The sequence below is a fragment of the Stegodyphus dumicola genome, chromosome 1, assembly GCF_044657685.1.
Source record: "Stegodyphus dumicola isolate Sdum_Otavi_A_Nest chromosome 1, ASM4465768v1".
Classification (NCBI taxonomy): Eukaryota; Metazoa; Arthropoda; class Arachnida; order Araneae; family Eresidae; genus Stegodyphus; species Stegodyphus dumicola.
The window spans coordinates 171,835,736-171,851,929 of NC_140768.1; the positions used below are offsets into that span (position 1 = coordinate 171,835,736).

At 35.0% G+C, this 16,194-nt stretch overlaps 1 protein-coding gene across 1 annotated transcript in view; it reads right to left on the minus strand.

Annotated features, from left to right (window-relative positions):
• Der-1 (derlin 1) overlaps positions 1-16,194 on the minus strand; it is a 58,951-nt gene that overhangs the window by 22,776 nt on the left and 19,981 nt on the right. The window contains exons 4-5 of the mRNA XM_035354472.2: positions 11,257-11,283; positions 817-912 (exon numbers count right to left, since the gene is read on the minus strand). Of these exons, the coding sequence (XP_035210363.1) occupies positions 817-912; positions 11,257-11,283 (123 nt within the window). The remainder of the gene's footprint in view (positions 1-816; positions 913-11,256; positions 11,284-16,194) is intronic.

Consider the following 16,194-nt stretch of genomic DNA (forward strand, 5'->3'; position numbering starts at 1 on the left):
TCAACAGACTACTTTGTGATCCCCTGTTTAGTACTGTAGATAAAACATTTTTTAATTCCTCTGAATTGAATGAAAAGAAACATACAATTACCTTTTCAATGTTAAGAATGCCTATAAATCATATGTCAACAAGCCTAGGCTATAAGCAAGATATTCTTCTAATGTTAATAGTACAACTTCAGATAGTGCCGGCCAATGCCATAGCAGCAATAAGTAGCCAAGCATTGTCCTGAAGTAAAACCCTGGTTTCTTGAGCAAATCAAGCATTTCTTCCTCACAGCTCTATGAAAGTGTTTTTAAAGTTATTTACATAACAGTCACTGTTAATTTTCTGCTCATGGGTGTGCAATGTTGACATCATAACCACTGAATAATCAGCCAAAATGTAAAGTACTAATCATGTAAAAGTGCCAGCTCCTGATTACTCGCATGTTACCACCTTGAAATAACTCTACAGATAAAATATTGAAGCACGAATAAATGTTTTATTATCATATGCCTACTGGAAGATTTCAAATATTTCATGATGAAACTTTAACGCAAAATTCATACGGATAGCGTTAGAAAACAGGGATTACACACACATTTCCACTCTGTGTGAACATAAAGTTCATGACTGTCCAACTGCAAGTTCAAATATGTCAAAGTATATTATTTGCTAACCAGATAGAGAACTTGCCACATCATATCAGAAAAGAGAACTAGAAACAATCTCAAAAGATTTTAATAAATTTTTATACACAGGAAACAGGCTAGAAACAATGCATATTGCAATGTAAAATCATTCAAGCCTAACAAATAATTCAAGAACCTTACCTTAAATTGTGTTCCAAACCAAAAATTCACAATAGTATCTTTATTAAATTGGCACCATATGTAAAGAACACTCAATATCATCGGATCCATAAGTAACTATAAAAAGAAGAAACAGTTTTTGGTTTAGATATGAACAATATAAATAGAACATTAAAACAACAAATAATCGGATCTCATTCAAAAATTAGCCATTACATAAAGGTGAATTATATAGTCAGATGAATCACATTTCTGGCTGCATCAACATATTTTTCTTTTTAAATAGAAGGCTATAATAGTGGAACTGAACAAGTTTGACTTGAAGTTATCAGTGTCATCACGGCTAGATATTGTTCTGTTTAAAACAGTGATGGCTTAGAATAGTATATATAATTTTTTGTTAGGTCCCTTAATGCAGTGGTCTCAAACTTGCAGCCTGTGAAGCAGTTTAATATAGCCTGCGAATACATTTGACCTCTGTCTTTGTAACAAATACAGTGTTTATAATTTTAGAAACATAAAAGGTATGGAATGTACATGAATGGATATTGAAGGGGGGAAAAATGACTAGGCTAGACCTTTGTCTTTGGTACTGTATGCTTGTCTACAGTAAAGTGTCCATGCGTCTACAGTAAGGTGGAAGAATTTCCTACGTTGGTAGTCAGTAAATCTAATTTGCCAGCCAACAGCAGGTGATGCTTTAATATTCTGAGATTTCTGGTTGCCCAGTTAAGGTTAAAACTGGTAGCCCAGTTACGTTATTTAGTGGTTAATTCAACATACTGGAATTATCTGAAATAAAATCAGTCTAAAATTTAATATTTAGCTGTCAGTATATTTAAATTACAAACACAAATTTTTTGCAGGTACCAACTTTGAGACTTGAGATTTTAAATAAATATAAATTTGTATTTTCCTTTGTATTATTATTGTTTGTATAGGTACTCTTAAGATAAAAAATAATTTATAAATTTGTATTTTTCCTTTGTATTATTATTGTTTGTGTATGCTTTAAAAATTATTCAAAACATAAAATTTAAAACTGTTTATTTTTTATTCCTACTTTGTTAAACTGTCTTTAAATGTTGTTAACAAAATGTTTGGCCTATCAGCTGCTTTCATATCAAGGACTCGACCGGCATGCAATTTGAATTTGAGACCATTGCTTTACTGTGTCTGTATGATGTTTAAATGCCATAATATAACAGAATGTGCTAACTGATCATCGGCGATATTACTGCACTTATTTTCTGCTACACCATATTTTTTGTACTCTTGAAAGAAAGGGACTTGCTTTAGAACACTGTGTTGTGAAATTTGTAAAAAAATATCGTTATCATTAAGTACAAGGTGCCTGAAATAGAACTATCACACTACCAAATTAATCATTTACTTCCAGTTCTGTTGCAAAAAGTCAGCTACAAAATGTCACCAAATTATGTGCACAGCTTTAAGTACTAATGTTGCATCATATGACACTGTGGAGGTTTGGTACCAAAAGTTAAAAAACAAGGTCTATGACATTCAAGAAGCGGAGAGCTCTGGCCAGCATGCTGACAATGATGAAGCCCGCCTGTGAGAACTTGTGGAAGATCAACATGCAATCACTCAGGAGCTTGCTAAGTTACATATATCCATTAGTCATGCTATGCATCTCATAAATTTGATGAACAAGTTCAATCGTTGGATGTTGCATGAGCTGACTCAAGCAGATAAGGACAGACATTATTCGGGCCTGCACACTAATCTGCTCAAATGTCAATGCAAAAATTAAATTCTGGACCAGATTATCATTTGTGATAAAAGATGGATTTACTACAAGCCAAAAAGGAGGTTGGTCTGTGCCCAGTGAGCCCGTCGGCTGTCAAATTTGACTGACAAAAATGTCATGCTTTGTATTTGGTGGAATTGCCATGGTATTATCCACGAAGAGTATCTGGAAAGATAAAATGCTCTATAGTAAGTTGTACAGCGAGATGCTATTCTGTGTTGACAATGCTATCAAGGAAAAATGTCGAACTGAGATCTTGCGCAAAAAGGTAATGTTCCATCAAGATAATGCAAGACCTCATGTGTCTGCATTCACCAACTGGTCTCTATATGAACTCGAACAGGAGCTTTATCCACAACATCACTTGTTCAGATTTCTACCTTTTTCACACCTGTAGCTACATCTTGCTGGTGCTATATTCCATTCTGCACAGTACGTCCAAAATGAGGTTGATCTGTTTTTGGAACTCGCTGTCACCAAGTTTCTGGGCCGAAGGCTTTGAAAAACTACCAAAACATTGGCAGACGATATAGATTTTGGTGGTGATTACTACCCACACTATAAGTACTGCTTTCATGTTTTTTTACAACTTTATAAAGATTTTGGTGGAAAACTTTCCTTACAACTAGATGTATTTCGAAATAGCAATGGAATTTACCTAATATAAAATAAATACCAGCTTCTAAACCATTTTCATTAAGGAAAATGTCGTCACTAATTTTTTCTGCAATGGTCACAAAAGTTCATTTTTGAACTGATAATATCGTTTCTGGAAATTATTTGACCGATGCTATGCTCTTAATTTTAATATTTGGAGCGGGCCCCTTATCTCAGCATCTGTAGAGAAATCCCCGATTTCATCTTATTCCGATAGTCTATAACTTATGTGTTTGGATATGTCTCAGAAAGTGACTGCAAGCTACCTGCATCTTCTGCCATCATTGTTACATCTTGAATTCTTTCATCAACGTCCACCCCAAATCATGTCAGCTGGACATACTGCTTTTTCTTCTTCAACTTCTATTTCATCATTCATTAAAGATTGACATAATCAAAACAATCCTTTGTCTTTTCTAAGACTTGTTTCAAAAGCATGTTCAGCAAGAGCAGCACATCATGAAGGTTAATTTTTATTCCTTAATTCATTCCCACATATTGTCGTACCATCCATATTATAAGGGATTCTAACAGTCACCTCACAGCAATAATACTCTTTCATCACTCTAATAATCGATTGATCAATTACTGAATTAGAGTGATACTGTGATATTTCCTGCCAAATCTACAACTTCAATATATTTGAGAAATACATTTACTTTATGTGCTCTGCAGATGTTAAAAAGAAAGATATCATTCTCCAGTTCATTATCCCATTTCAACAGCCATTCATTAAAAATTACTGAAAACAGCCAAACTTAGAATTCCAGCTGTAATAAATTAGTAATCCCCTCCAATTACTATAATAGTTTTCTTGCTTCTTGCTTATCACACATAATGAAGGAATATAAAATGGTCATACAATCTTTCAATATTTTACGTTTTTAACTTTCAGTTTAAAATAAATAGTATTACATATTAGGACTACGCATAATACTATACAGACTGCTTTCATCTGCATTATGAATGTTTTCATGACAGTTATTTTAAAGAAAGTTTAGCCTATTCATTTGACAACTCTACTCCTGCAGCAGATAAATGAGCATTTTTTACTTCACTATTAACACATTCATGAATGATATTTTTTTTAAATATATGTTAAACTTATCGCATAAAACTGCAAAATAATTTATCCCCATTTTTATGGTTAATTCTTCAACTTTCTGTCATATCAACGAACTACGTATTTACTACAGCTCATTACTACGTCTTTTTCATAAACTTCTATAAACCAAACTGTCTGGCTTTTCAATATTGCAACCTTTCCCATTACACATCTGTTTCATGCTTCTGTTTTAAATTTTGCTTTGATTTGCAGATAAGAGCTTCACGATTCATTAAAATCACGACTAAGACAGGTTGAGAGCTATTTAACTAAACAGCAAAATTCCATTGACTGATTTTCAGGAGTTAGTTACAGCAGTCTAATAAATCAAACTAATCTCTTAGACTCAGATCGTTATGCCTTTTACTAGTCCCCATATTTTAAAATGATCATAACAGAATAAAAGTGACTATAGCTGATAAAAAAATAGCTGAAAGAAAGTGATTAAATAAAAATAATAAACACTTCCTAGAACACCAGCAAAAAGATTTTTTTGGCTCACAAAAGCAATGTTACCATATACCATAATTACAGCTTTGTTACACTATCAATTCAACGGATCTTTGTAAAACTTGGATAATAGGATCTTTTGTACCTATTATCGTACCTATTACCTATCAGTATTTGTACCTATTACTTAATCAAATTGGAAATGCATATAGCAATGTAAAGTTTAAAATTATTTAAAAAAATGAGTTCGACATGCATTCTTTTTGGAAAACTCTTTTGCTTCTGAAGAGGAAGGAACTGTATCTGATTGCCATTCAATTTCAGAGAGAATTATTCAAAATCTACGACAAAGTATGGTTGCTATTTTGCCCAATTTTCAGTACTTGACTAAAATCAAAACTAAGCAATTTGGCATCTTAATCAATTAGTTGGCAGCATTTCTCTGTCAATTAACAATTTTTATAATGTTGCGTGCGTACGGGTTAGTTACGAAATGAATGCACAAGTCCGATGAAAAATGAAGAAAATTTATTATCACAACAAATATGCTTAAATTTCCTCAAATTATCGTGCAGTATTACAATATCTCACAGTAGTTATCTTTTAACTACTCAAACGTTCAATAGAACTTAATTCCAAAACAGCTAAAGAAAGCTAATCCGCGAATTTGCTACAATCAATAAGAGCAGTTTTCTAAACAACAACAAACTAAGTAATTACTACAATCTTAGATGTTTTCCTCCTTTTATAAGATTTTAAAATCACGCGCTAGAACTTTCTAGTACTTTCTTCTCAAAATCAAAAAGAGATATTTATTTATTTAATGCACACGCTCTTGTATTTTCAATTTTCTGGCTTAGCCTTCTTTTAATATTCGTCACGCACAGCACGACGCGAGAAATAAAACCATTTAATTTATAATTGAACTAACATTAGCTTTTTAAATACCAAATTCATAACACTGCCCCCTTCCCAAGGACTGCAAGTGCTGGGCAGTACAATCCCTGGACAGGAAGCCAAACTTAGAACTGAGGCATAAACATTACAATATCAAACAACATGAACAATAAATGTAATAGATAACTTAAACAAATCAAATACTAAATGCATATCAAATACTAAATACAAATCAAATCAAATACACATTTAAAAACAAAAAGGACCATGGTCTTATACTATTTACAATTATTTACATTACGTACTATGGCCATAGTAATGAGCTAACCTGTCATAATGAACGACTTTAGGTTTAGAGTTCAAAGACTTACGAATCCAAACCACGACGTCATTCAGCCTTTTTAGGACTGCGTACGGGCCATCCCAAGGTGACTGTAATTTCGGACTAAGTCCTTTCCGTCGAGTCGGATTCCACAACCATACCTCGTCTCCTTCGTGGAATTGTTGTTCAGTAGTTCTTGTGTCGTAGTGGGCCTTCATCTTCTCCATCGCCAAGTTGCCTTACTCTCGTGCAAAGTTGTGCATCACTTCAAACCGGGCCTGGAGATATTGAATACATTCCTCAGACGATGAAGGAGCATCCGGAGGGCGACCAAACAATAGATCACAAGGCAGACGAAGCTCACGACCGAAGAGCATCTGTGATGGAGAATAGCCGGTAGTCTCGTGGACAGCACTGCAGTAAGCCAGTAAAAACAGTGGTAATTTCTTGTCCCAATCCTTTTGGTTTCTGGAAACCACTAATGAGAGGTTATTAAGGTTGGTTCGATTGAACCTCTCTACCATGCCGTCTGACTGGGGATGTAATTGCGTCGTTTGGGTTTTGTCAATGCCGAGTAGTTTGCATACTTCTTTGATTACTACCAAGGTAAAATTCCTTCCCTGATCGGAATGTAACTGAAGAGGCACTCCGAACCTGGAAATCCAGTGCTGTATCATCACCTCAGCTACTGTAACAGCCTCTTGATCAGGAATAGGATACGCTTCAGGCCACTTGGTGAAGTAATCAATGACAACGAGTATGTATTTGTTGCCATCAGCAGTTCGGGGCAGAGGTCCCAAGATGTCAAAGACGATACGTTCAAAAGGCGCCCCTACGTTGTAACATTGCAGCTTGCCTCGGCTGCATCTCCTTGGTCCTTTCCAACCTGAACAGGCATCGCAAGATCAGCACCACTTTTGCATGTCATCCTTTGCATTATTCCAGTAAAAGCACTCACGAACTCTCTGCAAGGTATTCATTATTCTAAAGTGACCTCCTGTAGGGCTGTTATGTAATTCTTTAAGGACATCAGGAATGCAGGATCTTGGAAGTATCAGCTGCCATCGGAATGTCTTCCCATCATCCCATTTGAATTTCCGGTATAAGACACCGTTTCGAATGTGAAGTGAATCCCGGAGTGCCCAATATTGTTTGGTTGTAGGGCTACAGATAGAAATGTCCTGCCAGGTAGGTTTTCTGTTTGATGACTCCATTAAATCAATTATGGGTTTAATGTAGCGGTCTTCCAGCTGGTCTTTCCTGACTTCATCATTACTCCACGGTTCTCAATCAGCCGATGTTGATGTTGTAATTTGTCTTGCGACTGGAGTCAGAAGTTCGTATTTCGCTTCCACCCTCGAACAATATCGGCAGCATTCTGGGCAAGGTCGTCTAGACAAGGCGTTGGCGTTCCCGTGTAATGATCCCTTACGATGACGTATAGTGATGTCATATTCTTGAAGTCTCTGTATCCACCTGGCTATTTGACCCTCAGGAAATTTAAAAGCCAGGCCAATGGAGGCATGGTCCGTGCGGAGGAGGAATTTTCTGCCATTTAGATAATGATGGAAATGTTCTACAGCTTTGACTATCGTGAGCAATTTTCCTGGTGACACAGTAATTCCTCTCCAATTTAGACAGGCACTTGCTCCAGTACGCCACTACACATTCTTGGCGGTCTATTTCTTGGGACAAAACCGCACCAACACTTTCATTGCTCGCATCCGTGTCGAGAATAAATGGTCTGTCGAGCTGAGGATACGTCAGGATTGGAGCAGATGTTAAAGCTTCCTTTAAGTTGTTAAATGTATCCTGGCATTCTTTTGTCCACAAGAACTTTTGCTTGCTCACTGTCAGCTTGTGAAGGGGTCTTGCGATGGAAAAAAAGTCCTTCACGAATCTCTTATAGTAGGTGCAAAGCCCTAGGAAGCTTCTCAGCTGATGGACATTCTCGGGACGTTTCCAGGATTTAACGACTGACACCTTTTCAGGATCCGTGCACACACCTTCTGCAGAGATGACATGTTCCAGGTAAGTCACTTCCTTTCGGAACAATTTGCATTTAGCGAAACTCAGCTTCATTGGCTTCTTTCAGTTTCTGAAGCACCTTTCTAAGATTTTCTAGATGCTCTTCAAAACTCTTTCCGATGATGACATCGTCCAAGTATATCAGAGAGGCTTCGTAGGAAAGACCTTTCAAAACAGTCTCCATGAGGCGTTCGAATGTTGCCGGCACATTACACTATCGCCGGCTGAATGAGGTTACGAAGAAAGACAGTTACCCTCTTCCTAGAATTGACGACATTCCAGACACTCTTTCTGGAAGCAAGTGGTTCTTAATGCTTGATTTAAAGAGTGGGTATTGGCAGGTCCAAACGGCATCACCTTGAATTGCCAAAGCCCTTGTCCCGTAGTAAATGCCGTCTTTTCTCGGTCATCAGGGTGTACTTCTACCTGCCAATACCCACTCTTTAAATCAAGCGTTGAGAACCACTTGCTTCCAGAAAGAGTGTCTGGAATGTCGTCAATTCTAGGAAGAGGGTAACTGTCTTTCTTCGTAACCTCATTCAACCGGCGATAGTCAACGCAAAATCTTGTTGAGCAGTCTTTCTTTCTGATGAGAACGATGGGAGATGCCCATGGACTTGCTGAAAGCTCGATGACATCGCCTTCTTCCATATCTTTTAACAGTGTTCACACCTCTTCCTGTTTAGCAAATGGTAGGCGCCTTGGATGTTGCTTGATCGGGGGATGATCGCCGGTATCTATTCTATGTTGTGTTAAACTAGTTCGACCCACGTCAGAAGACGAGCGAGAGAAAACAACTTGAAGATCTTTAATGATGCGATCGGCAGCATTCCTCTCTTTATCGTTTAATTGCGCATTCTGCAATAACTCCGATGTAATGCTCTCTGAGGACACGGATTCTGGGATGTTACTCTTTCTTTCAAAGCTGGTTACTGGAGTACATGTTGCAAACATTTGACCTTTCTTAATAACTCTTGCCTTCTCAGTTACATTGGCGACTCTCACCAGGATAACCGTTTTGGATAGGTCGATGAGTGTTGAGGCTACTAGTACTCCTTTCGGGCTATTATAGTTATTGGGATATTCTATGATGCCGTAGCAGAAATTTCTATTTTTGGCTATTGAGCCAGGAAGTAAAAACTCGGTTCTTGCCGGTATTGTGATATCATCTTGAACTATAATCTTGTGGATAGATTTCACTCCATCATTAATTCCGAATAGGGCTATGTCCTCAGATGTAGAATGCAATTCGTTATTTTTAAAGTCCAAGGAAAAATTGTATTTCCTTAGAAAGTCCAATCCGAGTATGCAAGAATCAGTGATCTCTGCTACATATGCAGTGTGATGGTAAGTGGCACTTCCAAACGTGATGTTAACGTTTACTTTTCCATCTATGTCGATCTTCTCACCGGACACAGTCTGGAGGGTAATGCAGGGCGGCGTCCAGATAAGTTTGTTTCCCAGTTGTTGAGCCAAATCTTTTCGGATGATGGTAACGTTGGCTGCTGTATCTATCGTCATATTGCAGGGAACTCCATTAATATGTCCTATTATGAAAAGTCCATTACTGCTGCCTCTCACTGCAGAAATCTGAAACGCTTTAAACTGGGACTTTTCATTATCTGGCAACCTCCGCCCCGCGAGATAGCCACTAATTAGTTTTCCTGCTGTTTGTTAGGAGTGGTCTTAACATCTGTACCCTGGGGTGTTCTGCAGTTTCGTCGTATGTGTCCTTCAGCACCGCAGTTCCAGCACTTAACGGTTGGTTTCTTCTCACCAATATTCCGTCTCAAGGAGTTCAGTTGTCTAGTTAAATCGTCTAGACGAGCGGTGACTTGATCCCCTGGCTCCTGCACTTGAGCAGCTCTGACTGGGTGGCGGTCTCGACGAGTGGCTTGCTGGGCTGCCTCGAATTTCATGGCGTACACTAAAGCGCTTTTCAAATCTTTAACATCCGCCATTCGCAGTCCACATTTGTGGGCGTGGGTTCGAATCCCACTTCTGACACCAAATATTGTTGCATGCATACAGGTTTGTTACGAAATGAATGCACAAGTCCGATGAAAAATGAAGAAAATTTATTATCATCACAACAAATATGCTTAAATTTCCTCAAATTATCGTGCAGTATTACAATATCTCACAGTAGTTATCTTTTAACTACTCAAACGTTCAATAGAACTTAATTCCAAAACAGCTAAAGAAAGCTAATCCGTGAATTCGCTACAATCAACAAGAGCAGTTTTCTAAACAACAAAAAACTAAGTAACTACTACAAACTGAGATGTTTTCCTCCTTTTATAAGATTTTAAAATCACATGCTAGAATTTTCTAGTACTTTCTCGAAATCAAAAAGAGATATTTAATGCACGCGCTCTTGTATTTTCAATTTTCCGGCTTAGCTTTCTTTTAATATTCGTCACGCGCACCATTTAATTTATAATTGAACTAACATTAGCTTTTTAAATACTAAATTTGTAACAATATCTTTTGACTTTATTTGACAACCTTATATTTTATTTGCTGACTTTATTTCATTTAAAAAAAATATTTTATAATATTATCTGACTTGTTGATCACAACAAGTGAAACACTTCTTATGCTTCCATATATTGGACTTTATGGAAAAACAGGTGGGCAATTCAATAATAATATTTAAATGATAGCATCAACTGTGATCACTTTATTTGGCATCCACTGCATCATTAATCAACAAATAACGTTTTTTTACTTAATTTAAAACGAACTTAGAATTAGTTATAGAGAAATTTTGTATTTCTATTAAAAATGAAGTTATCCAAACAAAACAAAACAAAAAAAAAAAAAAAAAAAAAAAAAAAGATGCATTTTTAAAAATTTACGTGGATACATTTGGATTCACTTGGGATACACAGTAGTAAATTATGCTAGAATTATGTTTGACACTAAATATGGTTAGGAATACAAAAAAAGGTATTTAATGGAAAAATATGTTGAATGCAGACTTGTAGATAAGACTTAAATGAACCAATAATACAGAAGGATCAATTTTATTTAATATTTCGAAAAAAAATCTTCAGGTTCTTTTTTACTCTTTACCTGAAAAACAAGCTTTCCTTCCGCCAAACTAAACACATTCAATACTCTCACTTATCAGTGATTAGCAAAAACACATAAAAATATATAGGACTTAATATGAATTAACAACAGATTTTTTTTCAAATATGACATTTAAATTCTTAGAAAACTTACCCAAACATTTAACATCAATCCAGAAACCTTTGCACAAATTAAGGAACAAGCAGATTTTGTAAAATTTGCAATAAAATAAATAAACCTATCTAAATTAATGTACATAAATATTTCTACATAATCAATTTTCTATTGATTGCCTTACAACAAATTATATTCTTTAATTTTCATGAAACGAGACTATGTCCCTAAATGTTAAGTAAAAATGTAAAACGTTTTCACCTTTTAAATTTAGTAACACACGATATGAAATAATTCTATGAAATATTTCAAAATTATTTCCTCACCTAAAAATGTCCCGTATAGTACCAAAACACAAGAATTTTCATGATGAATGCAAACAGAAATATTAACAAGAAAGTGTATATCTACATGGAAGGAGGATCACTCAACTTGAACAAAAACCAAAAGTTCACATTAAGCTATTATTAAAAAAATTATATAAGTATATTAATTTTGTGACAGCATAAAAATTGTACATTTCTCTGAAACTAGCTTAACCCCTCCCCAAATGAAACTAATATTTTAATCTAGTGTAGTTTGCATGATTCTTGTTTGTACAATTTACAAAATTTGGTACCTGTCTATTAACAGAATCACCTCAGTGCAATTTATAGATTTTTTACAGATGACAAGGTAAAAGTTTCTTATTGGGTGCAAGCTGGTGAACTTTTTAAAATGACTACCAAACTATCAATATTTACTGTAAATGGAAAAATATTATCAACATATCAAAAGATACACACTTTACTAATTTAAAATATAAATTTTAATTATTAAATAAGAATTATGTAATATATTAAAAAATATAACTTTTTTTTTTTTTTTTTTTTTTTTGCAAAATCCTCTAATACTTTTTGCACTATTCTCCTCCCTATATACACATCAATTTGTTTTTGCTTAATTAAAAATTAGAACTTTGCAAAATGTGCCACTTTGCCCCAGCCTTTTACCAAACATATCATTATTATTATTATTATTTTTAGCAATTTTGTGGCAAAATACTATATTCCTGCAGAAATGTTTCACCAGTTTTTTTCACTGCTGGCAATCCCCCAAGCATATATTTTTAAATTGAGTTTAAGGCAAAAATATTTAGATTTGTGTGTAAAAAACATTGGAACTTGGAATACAACAAAAAGACTGTTTACAAAAATATGGCGATGTTGCTTGAATGTAGGATTGTGATGAGCATGGTTGCCAGAGAATCTGGCCTAAAGTTGGCAACTTTCTACTTACGTAGTTGCAATATAAATAAGTCCCAAAATTCTTGTCTAATAGAATCTCCTTCCAAACAAGTATAGTGGAACCTCGAGATAAGAGCACCTCTATATACGAGAAATTCGAGATACGAGGAAACTATGAAAGAAACATTCATCTCTAAATACGAGCATTGACACTTGAGCAACAAGCCAGGCTGTTGGTATGCATGGCACGTTTCCTAATCCAGCTCGACTCGGGGAATTCGCTCATCTGATCACTCAGTGTTCTTTGAGCTATGTGTTTGTGTGATTGTGAGTTAATTTTTTTTTACATTTAATGTGAAGATAATTATTTTACAATGACTCCTCAGATAGTGCTGCAAAGAAAAAGAAAGAAGCCACAGCCATTGAAATTAAGAAAGGAATCACAGATGAAAAAAATCCCCCTAATATAAAGTGTGTGAGTGCAACACGAACTTGTGTAATGACAATGACAATGTCACATTTTAGAAGCATCTTAAAAAGGAGTCAAAAGCAAGTGTTATTAGATAAGTTTTTGGTAAAGCAAGCTGCAATTAAAAGAAAGTGATTCTGACCCAGAACCTGCTTCCGGTAGGGTAAAATTCTCAAGAAGAGAGAGCCTTCCTGAATCAGAAGGGGACTCTTCTTTCCCATAGTAATCCGTTTTGTCTTCCCCACATCCATATTGCCAGTCAGGACTCTTCATAAAGGTAAACTATGGCTACATTATTTACCAGTGTTATTTACCAGGAAAATTTATTTTTATGTTGATATTTTTGTAGGTGAGGAACGGATTAACTGGATTTTCATCATTTTCAATGGGGAATTTGTTTCTAGATACGAGAAATTCGCTAAACGAGCTCAATGCTGGAACAAATTAAACTCTTATCTTGAGGTTCTACTGTATAAGCCTGCAAAGTTAAACACATCCACTTGACAGTTGCTAACATCTATGTTTTACACCACAACATTACACCATGCAATGCATTACTGCTGGGATGAGAGTTTCTGTTGAAAGAAACTGTGGCAACAGAGCACCATCTGCCTTTGTTCCCAACTGATTCATTTTATTTCCAGCTTAAATCCAGCTTGAAAGGGCATTATTTTTGACTGTTAAAACCAAGCAAGCTAAAATGTGAAAAAGAAGTTAAAATGTGACATGTTATTTAAAAGAGATCCCCGTTCAAGACTTTTAGGTAAACTATGATGCAAGTCAGAACACTGGCAATGTTATATTGATACTCAAGGATGTTATTTTTGAAAAATTATAAATGTAAACAAGCATATCTTGAAAATGAATGTATTTTATGGAATCAGTTTCTTTATTCCCTGGACTACCTTGTAAATTTAACATATAATTTATCCATGGGGCAGAAGAGGCTGTACTTTAAAATTTCAAGAGATTATAAAATTCTTGAAAAGCTATATAAAATAATTTTTTATTGATTAATGTTTTTGAATTTAGAAGGCAAAAGAATAGAAAATTGGTAATGAAAGGTAATGAAAGCATACTAGAATGGAAAATTGGTAATGAAAGCATACTGTAAACAATGAAAGTTTCACTTGCCGTGACACATAAAGAACATTGTGTAAAACTTTGATAAAAATACATAAAAAAATTTCAAGCATAACAAATTGAAAAACAAATTAAAAAAGGAAAAAAATATTAGCATTATACAATTTTTAAGCACATCAGCACTTTTTATTGTCTGCCATAAAAGCATATAAGAAAGTTACGCATAACCTGTCTCATGTAATAATAAAGCAAAACTGTATGAGAAGAGGTTGGAATAAAACTCCACAAACTGGCAGTAATAGGAAAGTTTTTAGAATAGTACAAAAAAGAGAATATTGGATGGTTTCAGTGGATAAAACAATAAGTAAACAGCTAATAAAATGAATGAAAAAGCACAGTGGAAAATACACTTAATTTTCCTTAAAATTTAACTCTTTCATTTAATATCATATATATATTTCAATATATATATTTTTTGTTATGATTAGAAATTTTATGCATTATTTGAAACTTTTGTGGACATATCTTAGGTATAATCAACTAAACCCAGTTTTGGTTATCATAACCGCAATAGCTGTGGTGAAAAGAATGCCTAGTTGGAATGGTAAATCATGGAATATGTACAGTACAAATCACATGGCAATATTTTTTTTTTATTCTGTGCATAAATAACCATCGAAAGATGAAGTTATATACACACATATACAATTCATCTAAATAAGATCAATATGCTTATACAGTTCTTCAGTTGTAAAGGATGTCAACTAACTTAAGTCTTTTGTCAAATGAATGAAATATTTGAGAATGTCAAATGAATGAAATATTGCCATACAACAGTAATGGACTGGGCAAGAATATTAAAAAAAAATGCAGATGAACAAATGATTATCCTTGTTCTGGCCAAGCCTGCTGCCACAAAAGATGCAAAGGTAAATGAGGATCTTCACATGGAACAAATACCTGAGCATTTGATTCTGCAGTGGACCAATTCAACCTCAGTTACGAGACTGCAAAAAAAATTTCAAAAGGCCTGGAGTAGCACAAAGTATACATGTAGCAGATCCCAAGATGCTGATGCAAGAAGAAAAATTGCAGCATTACAGGTTCCACTCAGATACTGAGGTGAAGGCCATTATTTATCAATGACTCGAAAGCCAATCATCAAAATTTAACAAAGGCAGCATGCTAGATTAATTATGCTATGTGACAATATTTGAATGCCAATACCGACTTCAATGCTTATTTATCTCATCCACCATGAAACTGTCCCCAAGCAGTGCAATTTAGCGCCACTTATGGATAAGCATGATGTCAAAACACACTCATACATCTATGCTTTCATTTGATGTAATCCAGACTGTCTCTCAGTAAGTTTGTTTTTATGAGCAAAGATATAAATTAATTGCTATGACTGTATTTTTTATTGTATTTTGAAAAAATAATTGGGTATGAGGGCAGTAAAAGCACATTTGTAAATGCATGCAGTTTCACTGACAGCTGGTTGAGAGAATTAACATCTGTTGAAAATGAAAAACAACATCTGGATATGATTGACAAAACAATTATAGACTGGAACAACTACCGTATTCGTATTGGACGGCATATAAGATGCACCCTTATTTAGATGTCCACACACAAGGAAAAAAAGTTTCAATAGCGTGGTTTCTTTTAGTTCTCACGTTTCGTAAAAGCCAAATAAACAAATATTGACTGCAATTACCTTCACGTATAAGACGCAGGTAACTTTTTTGAGACCAAACTTAGGAAAAAAAGTGCATCTTATATGCTGTCAAATATGGTATCTGCAGGATATTTGTACTCAAAACATTCTAAATAGAGTTTAAGGTAAGCTAAGAGGGCCTAAGAAAATAGTGGAAATAAATGAAAGCTTTTCTACAAAGCACAAAAACAAAGCAGGCTGAATACTTCTGCAGCATTGGCTATTTCGTGAATTGTGAAGAGAGACTGAAAAATGTTTTATTGTAAGAGTCACAGATAGAAGTGGGGCCCAGACTTCTGCAGGATTGATTAGAAGAACATTGCGAACTTTCTTATTACGATAGTAGCCAAATTTTCTGGCTTATTTCAGTTTTGTGACTTCTGAAGAATGAATGCTGTGATACATTCATCATGGATGCCCGTATGCTAGACTATTACTAGTAATGTTAAATACAATTTATAATTTCTCAGATATTGTCT